The sequence below is a fragment of the Ceratina calcarata genome, unplaced genomic scaffold (genome assembly GCF_001652005.2).
Source record: "Ceratina calcarata isolate Rehan_Ccalc_2016 unplaced genomic scaffold, ASM165200v1 scaffold321.2, whole genome shotgun sequence".
NCBI lineage: Eukaryota > Metazoa > Arthropoda > Insecta > Hymenoptera > Apidae > Ceratina > Ceratina calcarata.
The window spans coordinates 774,642-794,952 of record NW_017154760.1 but is presented as its reverse complement, the minus strand read 5'-3'; the positions used below and the strand labels follow the sequence as shown (position 1 = coordinate 794,952).

The following is a 20,311-nucleotide window of genomic DNA, read 5'->3' as shown; positions in this document are numbered from 1 at the left end:
TTATGATCGTATGAAGAATTCTTCCAGTTGAGAAAATCGTTCCAATTTTTCGCGTAGATAGAGAAACGGAATCCGAGAGCTCCGAAGTATCGACGAGACGAATCATTTAATAATATTTTCTAACACAATAGACAGGAAACTTTGCCTTCTGAAGGGGAAAAACGCGAATTAATTTGCGCTCGGATTAACGAGAAACCTTTTAAATCATTATACGTTTTCCCTACTCATAAAAAGCATGATCTTCGCAATTTTTAAATAAAACAATGTCCTAGACAAAAAATTTGTTGCCAGGGATTTGTTTCTAATGATAAACTTCATAAATCTTCGATTTTCAAGCTAATGTGAATAGACGATAAGTAGAGTCCGTCCAGTTAGCCCGGCTCGTACGGAACTCTGGCCTCTGACCCTCATCGGCCCGTTTGGTTGTCTATGCGCTTTCGCTATCGTCAATTTCAAACCTGGCTAGGCTAGCACACCAGTAAACATCAGAAGGTACTACATAGCTCAGTCAGCGACGGAGCAGATAAAAATCGATGCTTTACGCAAGTTCAACTTTTAACGTGTGTAATTAATAAAGACTTAAATTCAATTTTTTACCATGACCTGCACCAAATGCCACTCTTCATTTATGACTTAGATGCCAGTATGTTGTATTTTCTTATACACGTGTGCACTGTATTCACTTTTGAAAGACAAACAGGAACCCTCTTAAGGGGGGACACGATTCGTACACGATTCAGCGATTCTGTGTGTCCGTTCGTGATTTTCTAAAGTGGGCCAATAGCAGAAATTAGGATTCATGACTTCTATAAAGAAACTCGAACAGAATTGTGATCATTTAGTTATAACAAATAGAAACTTATGCACTGGACTATTAATATATAAATTGTAGATATTAACTTAACGAGTGAATATTATCAAATTTATGTCATTACTCATCAGTAGTCACGTTTTAACTAATCTACATTTTAATAAATATGTAATGTAATATATAAACATAATTTATATAATACTCTGATCTTGGAGTTGTCACAATGAATGGAAATTATGAACATTGAAGTTTGAGCTCTGAGAACAGATATAAGATAAAGGATACGTGTGTCGTTCTATGGAAACCCTGTGAATAGGAAGCAAATTTTGCGATACGGGTGGTACACCGCTATAAACTATACACGCATAATTCATATTTGCTGGTCGTCTAAATTTTCCATCGATCTCGGTGAAATGACGCTGCCGACGGTTATCAATTACCGAAATCTCGCGATGTATCAACGTTCTCTGAGGAAGAACGTTTCGGAACTTCTCGCGTGTCGGACATCGATGAAAATGATTCGATGACCGGCGGACAGGACGATAAACAGAAACCGTTTCTCGTAGAGATCGAACGGACACTCTCAATTCTCTTAATGCTACGGGAACGGTTGGTATAATTCAGCGAGGGTGGTAGCTGATAGTGGTAAGTGATAGACATCGGTAATGTGCTGCATCTGCTTTGCCCGGAGCCGAAGGAGCGAACGTTCTTGGGAGTTCGAGGCTTTTATTAAACACCGACCTCCTTTGTTCTCCGGGAAAGAAACACAAAAGCTGGGACGATTGTCTCATGGAGAAAAAAAAACTTAATCCTTCTAAGGAAGCGACCAACCTCGGCAAACCGCTTTTTAAGTAGAAAACGTTAAGTAAGAACGTGGTATTTTATTCTTTGAGTTTAAAGGCGAATACCGATCGTTAAAAATTATACAATATTGTGTAACAGAAAAAAAATGTCGGAGAACATTGAAACACGTTAATAATTTAATATAAATTTATTAGATGGAATCTTCACCATAGAAGATTGCACTTATCAATAAATTATTGTATTGGCTGTTATTTAAACAAAGTTAAAAACCATGCTGTGTCACGAGTTCATTCAAGTTGATGAATCAATTTTCTATAAATATCAAAAATTGTGGAGCTCGTAAATCAGAATCGAGGAAACGGGATTCGTGTCTTTGCTGTGGTTGGCTAATTTCACTTGGCCTAGAAATCTAAAGAAGATCGCGCGTGCACCACTCCATAGAAAGGGACCCTCTTCGAGGGCGACGGGGGGCACTCCTGGATAGGAAAGAGTAGTCCTTTTGCTGGGGATCCTGCAATCTGCTCTCGGTATACATCGTCGCCGGTTCTTGCACCACCTACGCACGTTCCGTGGACTCCAGTTACGTCACAAAAGGGATACATCCGACGAGCTGCACAGTTACGGTTCAATGGGGTGAGCCAACACTCTCCTCTTCAACCCCGACCCCATGAGAAGTCTTATCCGACCAATGAGGAAACTTGGTACCGCTGTGCGTCGACCAATCGCGTACGGATCGTCATTGAGGAGGACGCGTGCACGGAGGGGACCGAGGTCTTAAAAAGAACGGAGAACCCGCTGGTACCCGGACACTGCTGCTCGTGATCCTTCAAAGGACGTGTCGTTCAATTTATTATCAAAATTGTTCAGCTTAATTAATTATATAGTTGTTTGATCGAGGATAAATCAGTGAAAGTAGGAACGAAAAATCCTGCTTAAGTTCGTCTTGTCTTTTTCTTCAAACCGGAATTATTATGAGTGGTTCTGGAAAAAGTCTCCTCGGGGTGTGGCTGTACAGAAGAGGCGAACATTGGGCCGTCAAGGAAGGAAGTCCTTTACATAAGCCAAACGATGTGCGTTTATTAATTTCATTTCGGCGTATAAATTCTCTTTCTCATCATTTCTAGAATTAGTCATGTGTAATTGTTTAAGTACACATTGGTTTCCGTCATTTTCTTTATATTTTTTCCATGAAATCCGTAATGTGTCTCAAACATTGCGTCTTCCATTCGTTCAGATTCCCATGGTCGAGCGTAAATCAAACGGCGATAACAAAAATTCTGTCGTATTCTCGTTGAAAAATCAGATCGGCGGCTTGGCGCGGGCACTGCAAGTTTTCCAGGTATGCTCGACGATCTCGCGAAACGAAAACAAATTGCACGTACAACGAGAGGCTCTCTTCGAGTGTTTCGAATTTTCGGTTTATTCCCATACGTCCTTTTCATGTTTCACATTTATGAAGGATCTGGGCGTGAACGTCGTTCATATCGAATCGCGGAAATCGGTGCGTCGCGGTTCCGAATTCGAAATTCTTGTCGACGTCGAGTGCGACCCGCGAAGGATGGAAGAGTTGACGAGATTACTGAGTCGCGAAGTCGCCGCAATTAATTTAGCCCAGTACGAAAAGATGGGAACCATCCCGCACACCCCGTCGCTTTCTGCAGCTCCGAGTTTCGGTAAGTCCCTTTTTTGTTACACAGCCGTGGTCGAAAAAATAATTTCACTAAACCCTATGAGAGTCCGTATTAATTTCAAGTTGATATAATTCCGAAACGAACGTCAGAATTTCTTCCAAACACTGCATGCGATGTTAACTGGTTATTTGCAAATTTTTAATTGGTAGCCAGTACAATCTTAAGGATGTATTGGCTATACAGTCAATCCCAAAAGTTTATGCACTTTAGAAATGCATTTTTTAAAAGGAAATCAGATGTCGGAAGAACATTGGTAATAATAAACAACAAAAAAAAATTTTCGATTTTTCCGAGATTTTTCTAAGGGGTACCCCTTCAGATTTCGTGAAATTTTCGTTTTTGGCCAATAACTCCCAAACCGTTGGACATACGGAAAAATTGCACCAGACCTTTCTTGTAGAGGACGACGAGATCTACAATTTCCATGTAAAACTTTTTCGCTAGCGTTAATAGTTTACGAGTAATTTGCAAAAAACCGTTTTTTCGTTTTTCGTCAATAACTCGTAAACTATTGACGCTAGCGAAAAACTTTTATACAGAAATTATAGATCTCGTCGTCCTCTACAAGAAAGGTCCTATGCAATTTTTCCGTATCTCCAAGAGTTTAGGAGTTATTGAAGAAAAACGGAATTTTTTTCCAAAAGTTCGCCGTTTCGACGCTGGGATGGACGGATTTTGTCAACATCAATAAAATGCCAAATAATCATACGTAACTCGTTAAATATCGAAGTTAGAAGGAAAGCAACTTTTATTTGAAGCATTTTTCGCAATTTCGAAAAAAAAAACTTTACAGATTTTAGCGAAGTAGACATGCCCTGGTTTCCACGAAAAATATCGGATCTGGATCAAGCTCAAAAGGTGCTAATGTACGGATCTGAATTAGACGCGGACCACCCCGTACGTACCATTAACTGTTTCATTCTTAATGATCAATAACTTCGGGAACAATATTAAGTAGACAAGTAAAAACAGTTGTAAAAAACAATTTTCCTATTTTACATCTAATTCATATGAATTGCAGTATTAAAAAAAAAATGTGCTTCTCATCTGGCAAATTCGTTAGATCCGATTGTAAGAGAATTCTGTTTTTGTCCCCTTAATATTGTCTCTTAAATATTATGTATAGCACTTTGGGTGGTGAGTTTAACTCGATGCTTTTAGGGGTTCAAAGATCCAGTGTATCGTAAACGTCGAGTGGAATTTGCGGATATAGCCAACAACTATAGGCAGTACGTTAAGAATCATGAATTTATTACGAAACGAAATCAATATCAATTAATACGAATAATGAACGTTCTTTCAGTGGACAACCGATTCCTCGCGTTCAGTACACGCCGGAGGAAATAAGGACATGGTTCGTAAATTTATTTCTTCAAAACACATCTTCTCTTTAAATAAAAATAAGAGTTGTTATAGAAAGTGCTGATGAAACGGTAGCTCATTAAAAGAATCGTCTGTACGTGCTCAGACGAGAATCAGGCTAGTTTATGAGATAGGCGATACTATTCTTTCGGTATCTTCTATTTCCTTTCGACTTCGAAACGGTATTCCTAACTCTCTACGGATAAAGTGCAAAGTGAAGCTGCTACACCCCGCTACTTCTCATTGACGTAGGAAGCGAGACGAGTGAAGATTGACTCGCTGTTGAATGCACCCCTTAATTGTCCTTATTCAGTTTATCTCCGAGATCTTCGAGTGATTTCTACGTTAATGCAATCTTCACTCGAGAAGCGAGGAGCGATAAGTAATTTAGTTAACCGTAGTGGAAACTTGTTGAAAACATCTACAAACAAATATATTTTAACCGATTTACTAGTAAATAATTGATAATACTATTTTGCACTATGAATATACTCGTGATGTCTATTGGTCGCTGTGTCATTTATTTTTACATCGATAGATTCGAGCGGTTTATTAAAGTTGTATGAACCTTTACATAAAATCAATAACAAAGTATTGAAACTTTAACAGTTACTAAATATTGAATTAATAAATACAATCTTAAACTGGAGGATTTAATTATCATTTCTAATTAAAATCTATATAATTTTGGAACTTGTTCTCAGACTATTGAATAATAAAATGTATAAATTATTTTTCGTACTCCTGTTAGTAAAAAAACGTTCGTTTTCGACAGGGGAACCGTGTTTCGCGAATTGCATCAACTTTATCAGAAATATGCTTGTAAGGAGTATCTGGAGAATTGGCCGAAGCTTGTGAAATACTGCGGCTACAGGTAACACCGTTTTGCGTCAATTGCACTTATCTCGCATTCTCATTCGATTAATCAATTTTTATTTAACTTACGTAACAACAGAGAGGATAACATACCACAATTGCAAGACGTGAACACATTTTTGAAACGTGAGTGCAAAAATAAATAAATAAATGGAAGGAGCGACGGTGTGATTCATTTATGAAATTATTTCATAAAGTTTAATTATTTTATCTTAGGAACGACTGGGTTTCAACTACGACCCGTGGCTGGTTATCTTTCGCCAAGAGATTTCTTGGCTGGTCTGGCTTTTCGAGTTTTCCATTGTACGCAGTACATCCGACATTCGTCCGATCCCTTTTACACACCCGAACCGTGAGTAATTCTAAATAAAAATAATTCGGTAATACGAAATGGAAAAAGGTTTCTATTGAAATTTTCGAGTTAAATGTGGTTCATCAGATTTAGTCTGAATAGAAGAAGAAATATTTTCAAGATCAGAGGTGTTTTCAGATATGAAATTCCATACGATTTGTATTATTTCTGAGAATTTCTTTATTTCTTGCTTTGAAGTTTGGTCAATTATTCCCAGGGACTGCTGTCACGAATTGTTAGGGCACATGCCTCTCCTGGCGAACCCGAGTTTCGCTCAATTCTCGCAGGAACTCGGCCTGGCCTCCCTTGGCGCTTCGGACGAAGACATCGATAAACTGGCAACCGTAAGTGTGCAGTGTTCGAGGCAGTTCTTTATTCTCGTCGATAGTCCATTAAACTCTGTTTGCAACCATAAACGGGTACACTGAGAAATATTTTCAATTATCCACCGGTGATTATATCGCAGAGCCTGACAGAAGTATATTTTATTTGACGAAACTCCACCATATAATAAATTCACATATACGATGTTTCCATGTTTATACGCGATATCTGTTATCGGTTCGCTTCGTATTTTACGTAAAATTCTTTCCTACCATATTTCCTTTTTTTCCCTTTCAGCTGTATTTCTTTACCGTCGAATTTGGATTATGCAAGCAGGACGGAATACTGCGCGTTTACGGCGCTGGTTTATTGTCTTCCGTCGCGGAACTGAAGCACGCGGTTTCCGCTCCCGAGAAGACGCTTCGTTTCGATCCGGATGTAACTTGCAAGCAGGAGTGTATTATCACCGCGTTTCAAATTGCTTATTATTACACGGACAGCTTCGAGGAGGCCAAAGAAAAAATGCGGTAATTCTTCTTGACGAAATATCTAAGAGAATAAATACACAGGGACGAACAGGTGATTTTTGGATATTTTTATTTTCTACTAAGTGCTTGTGTTTCCAGCGCGTTCGCAGGTCAAATTCAGCGCCCCTTCGGATTACGTTATAATCCTTATACGCAATCGGTGGAGGTGTTGACGGACGCTCAGAAGATCACTGCTGTGGTCAGCGAGCTACGAGGAGATCTTTGTATCGTCTCGAACGCTCTCAGGAAGATACACGAGCAGGACGACACGGTGGACGTCGAGAGGATAACCAGTCTCTTAACACACGGCATCGACATACATCAGGACTCCTCGTCCTCCGACAGCGACGCTGATAAAAGCCCGAACATCGACGCGCCTCAAAATCCGGTACAGGATCGCAACGAGCCGTATACCTCCGACGACATGTTCTGATCATTTAATAAAATTCTGTTCTCGGCCAAAAAGCTAGTGTTCTATGTGCGTTGTAAAATGTTGTTGTTAGTCGACAAAAAGAATTGTTGAAGTTGCGAATTAAATATTTCATCGAATTAGCGTAAGTTGTACGATGAATCGTAGTTGGCAATTGTAAGATGATTTATTCGCAATATAAATGTGTGTACAATCGTTTGTGTTTGAAGGAGATTATATTTATAGAGGATAGAGAATTATTCAGGCTAGACTCTGTAGAAGAGAAATAAATAAAGATTACATGAAAAATATGATGACATGATTTCGACTTTTTATTTCTGTATCCCGTGCCATTATTTACTATACTTTTATCCCAGTTCATTATCCAAACCAATTATAAGTAAAATAATTAAAAGTTTATGGTAGCTCAGCTTGGGTAACGTATCAAGAGAGGGCCTATTTTAAAATAAGAATATGAAGTGAAAATTTCAAACTTTAACTATTGTTTAGTTCAACTTGTATTAAAATCGTATATGTTTTGCAAATGCTATCGAACTACGTGCTCAAAAGCGAACGTAGATTTTACGATACTTTTCAAACCGAAAAGTAATAACAAAATTATTTAGGATGAAAAATAGATGAAATTAGACAGATACATGGATTATATGTTTATCTTATAAGAAATCCTGACCACGTGTGCTTACAATCCTAAAACTCTATATTCGCTTGAAGTGGGAAAGAGCGTCAGGATTAAATGAAGCAAGGGGCAGAATAGGTAAAGTTGAATTTTAATAGATCAAAGGTTCAACAATAAAACTTTTGAAACATACGTATACATATAATTAGATGTACATATATGTTATATATGTATATTAACCATAAAATGACAGTCACAATCAATAGTGTTACAAAATAAATATATATCTTTTACAATCTCTTATCTAACATTTATATAACGTACAATAATATAGAATCTGTAATTCGGAGAAAGGATACACGAGAGAGAATAACAATAATAATCGAGTTGGATTAGGAACGTTTATGAAAATACTGCACCCTCCTAAATATCAATTTATAGTCTTCATTAAATTGATCTGATCCAAGTGCCAATTAGTACTACGTCTACTGTAAATCGTAACTATTGTTTTCCATTGAATGGACCATCGCATAAACGTTCACGGTTCATTTTGATAATTGATATAAAATGAACAAGATTTTGAAAATTAGCCACACACGACGAGACATGTTGTTATAATAATTCGCAAGCTAAGATTTTAATACTTCATTAACCGTAATTGCGATTGTACTATGCATAATGTGCGAATATCGTTATAACGAATGAAGAAAATACGAACTCGTTCAATAGTCGAAATACAATTTTTTATCATCATTTTAACTTTCGGTGATTCTTGTAGATATTATATAAAAATGCGTTTGAAACGCAATCTATACTTCTATATGACTATCGGCATATTTTTAATTAGAGCACGTCGTACACTTTTTGTTGTGCGCTTCTGTGAAATCAAACAAATCGATTCGCCTCTCATTATAATTTTTAATACGAAAACTACATATATATATTTCTTGCAATCGAAATTAATACCATTGAAAATTAATGGTAATTGTTGAAATGTTCTGTAAATTGTAATCATATAAATTGTAAAGTATAAGAAAAAAGTTTGTTCATTCATATTATTACGTAATAATTAATGATAATTGACTTCGTCCTTAAGTTTGTCTCTGTTAATAACATCAAACGATATTATATTGAAAATGTATTTGAACATGAAATAAAATAAGTGATACTGGAGATTCCCGTTCGATCTTCTTCAGGTCTTTTATGGGGTTCGCCGTGGGCCATTCTAAGCGACCTGCTCATATTTCATCTTATTGATGTTGCTGGCCAGGCAACAGGCGAGAAAGATGCCGACGAACGGAAAGAAGGTAACGCCGATAGCTAGACTAGCCACCATCCCTATGTTACCGTTTATGATGCCTAAAACTCGAGTGTAGCAACCCTGTAAGAATAGAACAGAACACTTTTACGTCAAGGCTCGGTTCGTGTATGAAAAATGTATTCAGAAACAAATAATGAAGTTATTCAGATAGTAATTTCATGTATTCTTTGAACTTCATTGCTATTTTATAAACTCGAGGACACGAACTTGTTCGGTCATTAAAATTCTGATTATGTGCTAATACGATCATTAGTTGTTTTACCTGAGTGTAAATCTGGTCAACGTCGCTAACGTCACAAGGTGGTGGACTCTGTTCGACTTGCGATTCACCCTCGAGAAGTACGTAATTCTTGCAACAGGAATTGGGCATGTCTTTAGATGGATACATGTTCAACCAGTCGTTGTAGCCTCTGTTACCGCAGCAGAATAGCTTGAAACAAGTAAAGTGTGATACGTTATGATAGTAATTTCAGTATTTCTGTATGAAACGTATTAACAATTACATTCTTAATTACTCTAACAAAGAATAACTTAATTATTGTAAGTGTAATCTTTTGCACCTAAATTCTCAATTAAAAACAATTTTTATTAGAACTATTTATAGTAAAATTCTTACAGTGGATTGTATGAAGTCGATATAATTACTTTTCTTGGTATTCTGGCCATAAACTGCCATGGTCTCGTTCAAATCTTGATCAAACTGTTTATCCAAATCAGTACGATAAGCGTAAATTGATGCACCGGCTCCCAGTTCTAATATCACTATCACCGCTAAAAACGCGCCATACTGTGAACAAAATTTGCATCGTTAGTACTCGGCAATTTTTTTTGCATGTTCGATAAATCATTCTTTTCATAATTGCCACAATCGAGGAAGACATAACCGATGATATAATTATTCATTACTAAATATGACTATTCAATGTGTTCTATTATAGGTACGTCATATTATTTTAATAAAAAAAAAACCTCAGCAATTCGTGTAAGTCTCTGGTAATTATAATTACACGTACCACATAGAGCAGAGCAGGATGGCCTCTGGTGGTGCAGCAACAGGCGAACGTGGCTATCAGTGTTAATAATGCTCCCAAACATGCCAGTGCCAAAAAGGCAGCCCTGCTTGAGTCCGTGTTGATGTCGACGTAGTCACCTAATTCTATTCGCAACCATATGCCGGTGCACAGCATCAATATTCCGACCACCTGGACGGATTATCAATATTAAACTAGATGTGATTCAAACGATTGTAATCATGCAACGACGTAAATGGAAGAAATTCGTTCACCGTCGAAAACTAATGATTCTTATATCAAAATTATTTTCCGCCACAAAATTGCTCGGTTTATTTTATAATAAATAAGGACTGCGACATGCTCACGAATTTTTTGTCTTGCATCCCATGAAATATTTCTATTTTTGTGTCAATAAATAAAATGTAAGATAAATGCAAAAAGGAAGAATGTCGCGTCGTTTTTAGTTTCTCATTTCAAACATTTAACCGATATTGTGAAAATTTCCTTCACTTCGCACGAGCTTTTCCCGGTTGTTTAATTCTAGATAATTCAAAATTCTTGTATGGTGGACGAAAGTTATCAGGGAAGTGTAGACTGACATCGCGTGACCGCAGAAACTTGATAACGATAAGGATGAATATCCTTAACTTTCAAACTTTCGAAAATATATAAAGATATTAATATGTATCGTTTTATACTCTAAGTACGGAAAATTATATTTAATATTGGTTTGGCAACTATAAGTGATTTCGGATTTTAAATAAGAAGTCTATCGACAAACTACGCACTTATTTAGTTGCCAACCGAATAGTAAAATACGACTAATGTTCACTTTTATATTAAATATCGTATTGCACATTTCCTTTCATTTTATATATTATTTCATTTGTATACGAAATTCCTGTATCTTCATGGACACAACTGTTGGTATCGTCCGTTCAATTTCTTTAACTCGTTTCAATATGAAAACACGCAAAGTCAAATCGTGGATCCATTAAATTGAACTATAAATGGAACATAGACAAAAATCTGAAAATTCGTCACAGGTTTCGTATGATCGAGACAAATTCTATCCTATTCACCGATGACGTACACTTTAACATTATCTATCTATTTTAATCATTGAAATATTTGTATTCATTGTGATTGTATTAAGAATAAAAAGTTAAACTTACCTTTCATGAATTAACTTGTTGTGTTAAAGATTACAGAGACTTACCCATAAAATACAGTTGATGAGCATGAGTAGAGTTTTCATACAAGCCATTGTGGCCATAAGTCCCAAATGTTTCGCCATTATATTCCTTTGCCACTGACTCCTTTCTCCTCAGCAAAATTTAAGGGACGCGCGGCGATGAATTCTGACGATTTTTAGGATACTACGCGCTAAACTAAACGAAAGGAGCGAGACTGGAAGCTCCGGATCGATTTTGCCAGCGAGGATTGCGCCAAGTTACGCCTGGTTTGCGTGCGTGGCTGCCGCCCCACTAAAAACAGTACATGCGCGTTGCAATCACCCATTACATTTAGTTTGTCCTCTCCTTATTTTCGTAATTGCATTTGTTACGAAAAGGAAATTGAGTCGAATAGTACGACCACTCTGCCACCCAGAGGAATAGTCTATTTTTTACAGCTACTCTACGCACCTAATCCATAACTCGTTCTATCCTTTCACGGTCTAATAAAATAACGAAAAATACGAGACGTGTTTAATTTAAGAAAAATTAAGTTTAAAATAACATCATCGAATTTATTCAGTAGTTTCAACTCAATTAACATTGATTCTCATACCCATCGATTACACAGGCATATAAAAAAATGTTGATCTGACGGATCAGAAACGATCTGATCCGATTCGTGGTGCACTTTTTTTTGTATGACTGTTATCACTCGTTCGTGTCACGTTTTCACCCCTTTCTCATTGCCTCTAATATTCCGCGCTTCAATTGATCGTCTGCAGTTCATCTTTTATCTCCAGACAATTATTATTCTCTTCTCGATCGTTTGAAACCATAATGGTGGCATTATTTTGTGTAACTTTCTGTTTTAAAAGTTTGTTATAATCAATTTCATACGTAGTCAAGTTGTTCTCATTCTTCTTGTCATCGTCTTGCCTCTCTCGTTCGTTACTCTTTACTTTGTACGAGGGAATAGTGTCGTCCTTAATATTAGTGTCTCGTCCTTGTAATTGATTATTACTTTGCATGTTCTCATCGAGGCTGTCGATGATCGCAAAATTATTTTCATTATTCTGTTCGGAAGGAACATTAAAATCGTTGTCTTCGTTCAAATCGATCTTCGATAAATCCACGTTGAACCACGTGTCAGAATCGACGTCGTCTTTCTTCGATTCGAGTAGATTCAGGTCTTGGACATTTTCGTTTTCGAATTTACTATCCACGAGCTGATCGGCAATGAAATCGGACATGGCACTCACGTCCCATTCCACGAGTTCCTCGCTGCTAATCGAGACCCTGTCTTCTTCTTTTTCTTCGTTCTTCGACTCCTTTTTCTTCCTGCTGTTTTTTAGATCACCGATGGTCTTGAAGTAAATGCTGTGATCGTATCTGCACGTACAATACACGATTTTTGGGATACATAGAACGAGACGATAAAACGGTTCAGATAATTATTTGCATTAACATTCTGCCGTATAATAATGAACACGATATGTGCGTTGCTTTAGTTCAATCTTCATCTGTATAATCTTCATACGCGTATCGATTCGTTACGCTAATAATACTTGGAAAAATCTTTTTGAATAAGCTGAATAATAAATAATAATAGAAGCTAATAAGCTTTTTTAACTTATTCAAGAAGATTTTTGCGTATGCGCACCTGTACGTTTCCAGGCAAGAGGTGTCCAAAGTGCTGTTAGACTGATAATTGAACGTCCCGCAGCAATTGATCTTCGTCTCCTCCGGCCGTGATTGCCTCCTGGACTTCTTCAGCGTATGAAAGCGGGGACTCCACGAGGAATCGTCTATGATCAGCTTATTAGAAGAGATGCTCCATCTCGTCTCCTGTCCGCCCTGCATGGTCATACGCCCCCGCGACAGTCTCTGAGACCGCAGCCGATTGTAACCCCTCGCGTACGCAGCCCATCTCTCGATCCGCTGAAAAATGTACTCGGTCTCCTCGCTCCACCATTCCGAAAGACCCTTTTGCAGCATCACGCCGACGTCCTCCGTCATCGTCGATAAACGATCAGAAATACCGTTTGCCCCCTGAAAAAATTGATTTTCTATTAAGTACGCGTCTCGCGCTTTTTTAATAATCATACTTTTTACCATTAATCATAGTTAATGTGCGGATTAATTTAAGTAAACAAGTACGTACTAAATTATCATTGTAAGGAGAATCATTGTCGAACTGTTCGATATGAAATTGATAAATCTCGAGCATAACGAAAATTTTATAAAATTCTACTTACATGCGAACGATTAGATTGTTAAACAGTGAGGGAGAATGATGAATTCAGGTTAAAAAATGGAAGAGAAATGAGCTTGAAAAGAGGTGTCAGTGGTATTTATATGCAGGCCGGATTTGGAAGCACCGCAAATACCTCAAGAAACCTTTTAAACAGGAATCGTCATAATCCTTTGACCGTGACTTTCCGCATAGTTACGAGAACCTAGTTCTAATTCTTCCCTCGTATTTGTAACAATTTATTTATATAAAATATCGAGGGGATTTTATCTTGAAGGAAGACAGGAACAATTCCAAGTCTCCACGGATATTCACAATTAGACTGAAAGAGAATAAGCTAAATAAAATATGAAATTATATAAGATTTTCAGATTACGAATTAAACAGTATGCATGTATTTTTAAGTTGAAAATATTACAATTGTTGTAAGTGTACATAACGCATAATACGTATAACGTAGAGTGCAACGCTGAAAGGTAATTCAATTTGCGAGCTGACGATAAGCGATTGCGCTCTTTCAGAAGATTATCTTTTTCACCTGTCCAAGCTTTCCAATAATTAATTCGAATTAACAGTATATTGGATTAACGTCTAAAATAAAAGTATTCGTCCCTATTATATGTGTCAAGTAAAATTTCGAAACAAAAGAAATCATTAACTTTTTATCATTCATGTTAAATAAATACTCGTTTATCTATACAATTTTTTTAACAAGAACCAACGAATCCAACGTCCTTTCGGATATTCGTTCAATATATTTCGTCTTAATATATAAATGAAATATTATACACAGATGAAGTTGATTCATAAGGAAATATGATTGATAAAAATAGCACTGGAAATGTAAAGCATAAATGCAAGCCTGAAGTCCTTCTAAACGAGTAACAAAGGTAATTCGTTTACCCGAGCTGTCGATCATTCCATACTACCCGTTGAATTATCGAGCAGGTTGGAGAAAATTGTTTATCAGTCCGCGGCTACGTGAATTAAAATTTAAAAGAGAGTTGCAAGAGTGGGATCACGGGGGAGGATGAACACTGAAGATGATGGGGCTGTACCAAGGGTATAAAAAGCAACGTGTCGACGGTGAAACGCGCATTCTTCCGCCGATTTCCACTCGACCATTAACAGGTGATAATATTTCATATTTTCGTATAAAACTTTTATTAATCGCTTTTTTATGTATACGAAATATTTTCGTGTCGACCGTCGAATTCCAGATATGAATTTACCTCTTGCACTTACCTGCGTGATGACAGTGATCTGGTTGTTCAGCGAAAACTGTGAAACGGCGCCCGAGGTGATCAATGACGGCCACCGGAGATTCAGGAAACATCCCCTGTCACAAGGGTAACTATACTTACGTATTTAATTATGACCGAGAAAAACAGGTCGAATTTTATAAAACTGACTCCTCTGTAATTATCATTCCTTCTAAAAGTTCATTGCTTCAAATTCAATTGGACACAGTTTTTTATTACACGTCCTAAACTTTTGGCAAACATCTTACGACTGATACAACCTTGAGAAGCTTTTAGGAAATTATTTCTAATTCTCTCGTTCACGAATTCGTTTGAATGTATGCAGGTACAAGCAGAATGTTCTGCAGGGCGAAGAGGATAATTTTTTGGACTGGAACAAGCGTCAGCATTTCGACGATTACGGCCACATGAGATTCGGCAAACGTGAACATTTCGACGATTACGGTCACATGCGGTTCGGCAGGAGTCATAAAATAGACAATTAAAAATGCTAGTTGATACGTAACTGGAAATTAGTAGTGTCATTTCATTGTTATCAAGTAGATGAACTATATTTTACATTGTAGACAAGTATTGTTTATCATTACGACTGAACTATGGATTCTTATGCAGAATTGCAGAATAAAACATTTGTGGTATCAATTAAAAAAAACTGTGGACAAACGTTCTTTTATCACTGCACTCGTGTTTTAATATTGAATACAAAGAATTGTAATAATAAAACAGTATACATTTATTTACGTACACATTTATTAAAAAGTGTTGAAAATACTTGTACTGATCTTATTATGCCACTAAACGCAATAAAATAATTATTTCATTTCTCACAACTTTATTTTAATTTCCTATCCTCACCTTATTTATACCGAATCATTATGTATGTGCGTATGCGAAACAAAGATACTTTTACGACTCAATATATCCGTGCACATGTATTTAATTTTCAATTATCGCATCGCTTAATGTCAGACAAGTCTATGGATTCGTCCACTTCGCTTTGGAAGCTGTGCACTTTGTATCTCTTCGACTTGACGTCGGCTATCTTACGATAGATGTCCATGCCGTCGTCCAAGAATGTATGAACACCTTCTCTTCTCGCTAAATCGTGTGGAATGCAGCTTAAAGGTCGCCTGTTCAGGAGCCAAGGCTCTGGCGGAGGCGGCGGTGGCAGTTTCCTCGGTTTCATAGGATGAGGAGATCTATAATCGATTTCCGACGTCGTTCGATAGTCCATGCAACGGGCCATCTCTTGATCGTACATTATGTCCATTAACGTTACTTCTTTCTCCTCTTCTACCCTGCGAACAATTTTTTAATTACCTCTTCGAGAAACTCTTAACGAATAAGCAAAGAATTTTTTCAATAAAATATAATATTTAAATACTATCTAACTATTTGTACTAGTTCATAACTTTATCATGTTTAAAATTGTATATAAGCTTAAAAATGAACAGACTCGTAAGTATAATTAACATACTCCGATGCTAAAGTTTTCATATGGAACAACGTGCGTTGTGGATAAACGGTCTTGTATAAATCCTTCAATTCTATCTGCGACAGCATCTCCTGAGTGGCTGTCATTCCCGTGCAACCGATATCCGGGCCAAGTCTCTTATACGAGGATTTATGGAGATTCCCTTTTGGTGGGAATATTTCCTTGTTGTCCCTGGGGGAAGCCAGCGTTTGCATTTGCCTGAAAAATGTTCAAGACAATTGAAAATGATATAGAGATTATTCAAATTGAAACCTGATTCAAACATCATCTTAACTGTTAATCGAAATAATTATTTATTAGTTTATTCGAACATACAAGTAATTGTTCATTCGATCAAATTTTCACTTGTGACTTTCGACACTAATCACCGTTTGGACTAACGGAGTTTCTATCCGATAGTTCCTGGCGAGGGTGTTTATACGTTGCTACAACAAAGTTAGGGGACGCATTCTATCCCTTCTTCTTCTTCTTCTTCTTCGTATCAATTTGATACAATTATAAGTGCGTCGATCGCAAGAATGATTAATTAAATTTTTTAATATTATAATTGACAATTACGAGAATCACAGAGACGTATAAAAATAATATCATGTAAAACATGTTATTAGAATGATGACGTGTATTCTTTATGTTTTTTGTACTTACCAGTCGTGAACTTTTACTTTATCATTGTAAACTGCCGGCGTATGAAAAATGATCGGCTCCAAATCTTTGGCCTCGTCCTCGCAGGCTGGTAAGACCACCTGCGAGATTCAAACATTTTCTCGTAACAGTTTTTTTGTATAAAAGAGAATCTCACAAAATATAATCTCACGTCCATTCTTCCTTTCGCAAGCATGTTTTCCTTTTAGTCAATTCACGCTTTAAATATAAAGATGCGGCTATCAATTACTATCAGTAAAACAATCTATAATAAGTGGATTTAAAATGTTATTTTTAATCAAATAACTGTTATTCGACAAGATATATAAAATATTTCATATCAGGTTAAAAGAATACTATTTCTCTTTTTTTATTGAACCTCCGATACCTTCACGATTCCCTTATCGCTGAACTTCAAATTATCATTTGATAAATACGTAATAGGCGTAGCTTTCCCTTTCAAGTTTCATGTCGATTAATTTGTATGTATAAATTTATATAATATATAATGAAATATAATAATATGCAGATCGACGAACGTCGTATTTAAATTGATGAGATACTATATGAAGCGATGGGTGCTCGAGCCGAATTAAAAAAGTACATTTTGCAAAAATGTCGACAAAAAATTGTACTAGAAGAATACGAAGAGGAAGAAGAGGAGCGATTCGAACATATCGAAGAACGAGAACCTGAAGAGCTCGACGAATTACCGTTCGATGACATTCTCGCTGAGAAGCGGCGTCGATACAACGCCACAGAAGAATTCATCTACCTATTGTATAATGACGTTCTACAATATTTTATCGAAGGGTAATTACGTACATTACTCATTTCTGCATTATAAATTTACTGTACTGTGAAATATAATAGCTTCGTTAAGTATGTGAACGTAGATGGGACGGTATGTACATAAGAAAGAAACCCAGAAGAGTCGACGATGATTCTGTTAAGGAGGCATGCTACTACGATGAGAATTACGATATCAGTGATTACTATGATACCATCTCATCGAAAGGGAATAATTTAGACGAGTCCAGCAATACTGGATCTAATAAATCCGATAAATGCACGTGGAAATTAACACTGAGGGATGAATTGGCGAATATAAAGTTTATTAATAACAATAGTTATAATGGCCGAGTTAGTAGAAAAATGATGGAAGGCGAGGGAGTTTACAGGTGGAACAATGGAGCACAGTACAAAGTAATTAAATCGTTTTAACATGTTTCTAATACTACTTTCTGCTGAGTTACTCTCTATAAATATATGTGACGTGCTGTCTAATTATTTTCACAGGGAGAATTCCAACGGAATCTGATGCACGGAAAAGGTTTATTGGAATGGAACAGTATTTGTTGGTACGAGGGCGATTTTGTAAATGGATATAGACACGGCAGAGGAATCATGGTCGACAGTGAGAATCGTTACATGTATACTGGCGAATGGTTCAAAGGTAGAAGACATGGAAAGGGGTGAGTTGTCAATGCGTCATATTTCGATAAGGATCGTGAAAGAAAAATTCCAACATTTGTTTCCAGTGTACAATTTAAGATAGAGAGATTCTTAAACTAGATATAATAATAGTAATGCATGATCGCTGCTTTGGATTATGTTTATTCAAGGATCTCGAAATGAAAATTCTAAGATGCATTTCTATTAATTTATTAATCATAATTGTGCATTTCTACAATAAATTAGACTCGAAAATGCTTAATGCGTGATCGATGCTTTAGATCATGTTTGGTCAAGGATAGCGAAATAAAAATGCCGAATTTCATTTCCATTAATTTATTAATCAGAATTTAGGCGACATACATTAAATTATTGATAGATCGATGTACAATATGAGATACAGAAATTCTAATCTAGACTTTAGTATTTCGCTGAAGAATTGCACTTCGAAAATAGGGATTAGTCATTTGGTCAAGGAACATGAAATAAAAATGCAAAGATTCATTTCCATTAATTTATTAATCAGAATTATTCATTTTTACAATAAATTAGAGACAGAGAATAAATTAGACACAGGGGAAATTGATTTCAATAGATGTTCATATAGACAATGTTATGTTTTCGTTTTCCGCTTCGATAGTTTCATTGAACTAAGTAATGTTTGATCGCTGCTTTGAATTATATTTATTCAAGGATAGCGAAATAGAAATTCTAAGATGCATTTCTATTAATTTATTAATCAGAAATATTCACTTTTACAATAAATTAGATTCTAAAGAGATGATATTGATTTCAATAGCAATCCGGCTCGAATATTAATTTCAAGCAGCTACTAAGTAGGATTAATGGAATAAGGAAGAATTGTGAAATAAAAATGCAAAGATTCATTTTCATTAATTTATTAATCAAAAATCAATAGAGTTATTTTCTTTATTTCGTCGTAACATTCATAGCACATTGTATTGATAGAGACCAACATACTTTACAATATTTTACAATTTGAGATAGAGAGATTCTTAAAATAAATCGTAGTTCTTCGCTTGGTAGCGTTTCCAAAGACTTTGCAAACGCTTCCAACCCAGGTCTCACCGCGTGGAGGTGACTACGTTCGAGACCCGGGGCAGTGGACAATACCCACTGCCCCACACACCGCACACGCATACACGCCGCACGCAAATGCGTCTTGCGCTAGTTTGTAAGGTGAACGCTCTTCTCTCTTCGCTCTTCTCTCTTCGTTTTTCTCTCTTCGATCTTCTCTCTTCGGACTCCTCTCTTCGGACTCCTCTCTCGTGTCTTGTAATTTTTGAAAATATATGACGATGATCTCGTTCATGCCTTCCTTCCTTCCATCCTTTCTGACTGCGTTCCCTCCTGCCCGTCAACTTTCCTTCCTGCCCGTCAACTTTCCTTCCTGTCCGCCACCCTTCCTTCCTTCCTTCCTATCATCCTTCCTGCCATCCTCCTGCCTCCCCTTGTAAATTACCACTCTATAGTACGAAGTTAATATGGGAGGAGAATTGATACGATTACGAACTATTGACTCTAACTATTGACTCTAACTATTGACTCTAACAATTGATTAAAATTTGAAACAAAACTAAGCAAAAAGAGGCCAAATTTTACTTGAGTAGCCAGAGTTCGAGCCAAGCAGGACCCTGCACAAGGATGACCATACCTCTGCGGAGAGTGCTCTGACCACGACCAATCCGTCTCACGGAGCTTACGCACTGCGCATGGGAATGGAACAGAAACAGCTCCTCGACTTACGGGGCAGGCCATCCAAGATACAGGATCCTACTCTTTTCTCCCCCCGGTACACAAGCAAAATCTGGTTGGGGAACTACTATTCGCGACGCGGGTATACTAAAACGCGAGCAAAATTAATTGATCGATACGAGAGA

General features: G+C 36.9%; 5 protein-coding genes across 5 annotated transcripts; 2 read left to right on the top strand and 3 right to left on the bottom strand.

Annotated features, from left to right (window-relative positions):
• The first annotated feature begins 2,407 nt into the window (after window positions 1-2,407).
• Trhn (tryptophan hydroxylase) lies at window positions 2,408-7,467 on the top strand. Its single transcript, XM_018024054.2, has 12 exons — window positions 2,408-2,685; window positions 2,850-2,954; window positions 3,075-3,288; window positions 4,100-4,203; window positions 4,468-4,535; window positions 4,610-4,660; window positions 5,444-5,542; window positions 5,624-5,670; window positions 5,761-5,896; window positions 6,114-6,240; window positions 6,518-6,747; window positions 6,847-7,467. Exons 1-12 carry the CDS (start codon window positions 2,587-2,589, stop codon window positions 7,178-7,180), a joined length of 1,614 nt encoding a protein of 537 aa, XP_017879543.1. The 5' UTR covers window positions 2,408-2,586; the 3' UTR covers window positions 7,181-7,467.
• Window positions 7,468-8,223: 756 nt separating this feature from the next.
• LOC108624688 (tetraspanin-7) lies at window positions 8,224-11,745 on the bottom strand. Its single transcript, XM_018024160.2, has 5 exons — window positions 11,347-11,745; window positions 10,128-10,316; window positions 9,731-9,901; window positions 9,377-9,544; window positions 8,224-9,174 (listed from the first exon to the last, which is right to left on the bottom strand). The coding sequence occupies exons 1-5, from the start codon at window positions 11,422-11,424 to the stop codon at window positions 9,019-9,021; spliced, it is 762 nt and encodes a 253-aa protein (XP_017879649.1). The 5' UTR covers window positions 11,425-11,745; the 3' UTR covers window positions 8,224-9,018.
• A 111-nt stretch (window positions 11,746-11,856) lies between these two features.
• On the bottom strand, window positions 11,857-13,666 carry LOC108624687 (asparagine-rich protein). Its single transcript, XM_018024159.2, has 3 exons — window positions 13,561-13,666; window positions 12,966-13,354; window positions 11,857-12,694 (listed from the first exon to the last, which is right to left on the bottom strand). Exons 2-3 carry the CDS (start codon window positions 13,319-13,321, stop codon window positions 12,070-12,072), a joined length of 981 nt encoding a protein of 326 aa, XP_017879648.1. The 5' UTR covers window positions 13,322-13,354; window positions 13,561-13,666; the 3' UTR covers window positions 11,857-12,069.
• An 862-nt stretch (window positions 13,667-14,528) lies between these two features.
• On the top strand, window positions 14,529-15,613 carry Dsk (Drosulfakinin). Its single transcript, XM_018024026.2, has 3 exons — window positions 14,529-14,687; window positions 14,777-14,906; window positions 15,144-15,613. The coding sequence occupies exons 1-3, from the start codon at window positions 14,600-14,602 to the stop codon at window positions 15,301-15,303; spliced, it is 378 nt and encodes a 125-aa protein (XP_017879515.2). The 5' UTR covers window positions 14,529-14,599; the 3' UTR covers window positions 15,304-15,613.
• Window positions 15,614-15,761: 148 nt separating this feature from the next.
• On the bottom strand, window positions 15,762-17,151 carry LOC108624602 (uncharacterized). Its single transcript, XM_018024000.2, has 4 exons — window positions 17,128-17,151; window positions 16,959-17,056; window positions 16,296-16,511; window positions 15,762-16,116 (listed from the first exon to the last, which is right to left on the bottom strand). The coding sequence occupies exons 1-4, from the start codon at window positions 17,149-17,151 to the stop codon at window positions 15,762-15,764; spliced, it is 693 nt and encodes a 230-aa protein (XP_017879489.2).
• Window positions 17,152-20,311: the final 3,160 nt, after the last annotated feature.

Bases quoted from the DNA above. Each gene is read 5' to 3' on its own strand.
- Trhn (XM_018024054.2), top strand. From the start codon at position 2,587: ATGAGTGGTTCTGGAAAAAGTCTCCTCGGGGTGTGGCTGTACAGAAGA. The intron at 5,671-5,760 runs GTGAGTGCAAAA...ATTTTATCTTAG, and splicing joins CGTGAACACATTTTTGAAAC to GAACGACTGGGTTTCAACTA. The intron at 5,897-6,113 runs GTGAGTAATTCT...AATTATTCCCAG, and splicing joins CCCTTTTACACACCCGAACC to GGACTGCTGTCACGAATTGT.
- LOC108624688 (XM_018024160.2), bottom strand. From the start codon at position 11,424: ATGGCGAAACATTTGGGACTTATGGCCACAATGGCTTGTATGAAAACT. The intron at 9,902-10,127 runs GTACGTGTAATT...TTTTGTTCACAG, and splicing joins ATCCTGCTCTGCTCTATGTG to TATGGCGCGTTTTTAGCGGT. The intron at 9,175-9,376 runs GTAAAACAACTA...CTATTCTTACAG, and splicing joins TTGACCAGATTTACACTCAG to GGTTGCTACACTCGAGTTTT.
- LOC108624687 (XM_018024159.2), bottom strand. From the start codon at position 13,321: ATGACGGAGGACGTCGGCGTGATGCTGCAAAAGGGTCTTTCGGAATGG. The intron at 12,695-12,965 runs GTGCGCATACGC...TTGTACGTGCAG, and splicing joins TCTTGCCTGGAAACGTACAG to ATACGATCACAGCATTTACT.
- Dsk (XM_018024026.2), top strand. From the start codon at position 14,600: ATGATGGGGCTGTACCAAGGGTATAAAAAGCAACGTGTCGACGGTGAA. The intron at 14,688-14,776 runs GTGATAATATTT...GTCGAATTCCAG, and splicing joins TTCCACTCGACCATTAACAG to ATATGAATTTACCTCTTGCA. The intron at 14,907-15,143 runs GTAACTATACTT...GAATGTATGCAG, and splicing joins AAACATCCCCTGTCACAAGG to GTACAAGCAGAATGTTCTGC.
- LOC108624602 (XM_018024000.2), bottom strand. From the start codon at position 17,151: ATGCTTGCGAAAGGAAGAATGGAC. The intron at 17,057-17,127 runs GTGAGATTATAT...TGAATCTCGCAG, and splicing joins TTGCGAAAGGAAGAATGGAC to GTGGTCTTACCAGCCTGCGA. The intron at 16,117-16,295 runs GTATGTTAATTA...AATTGTTCGCAG, and splicing joins ATGAAAACTTTAGCATCGGA to GGTAGAAGAGGAGAAAGAAG.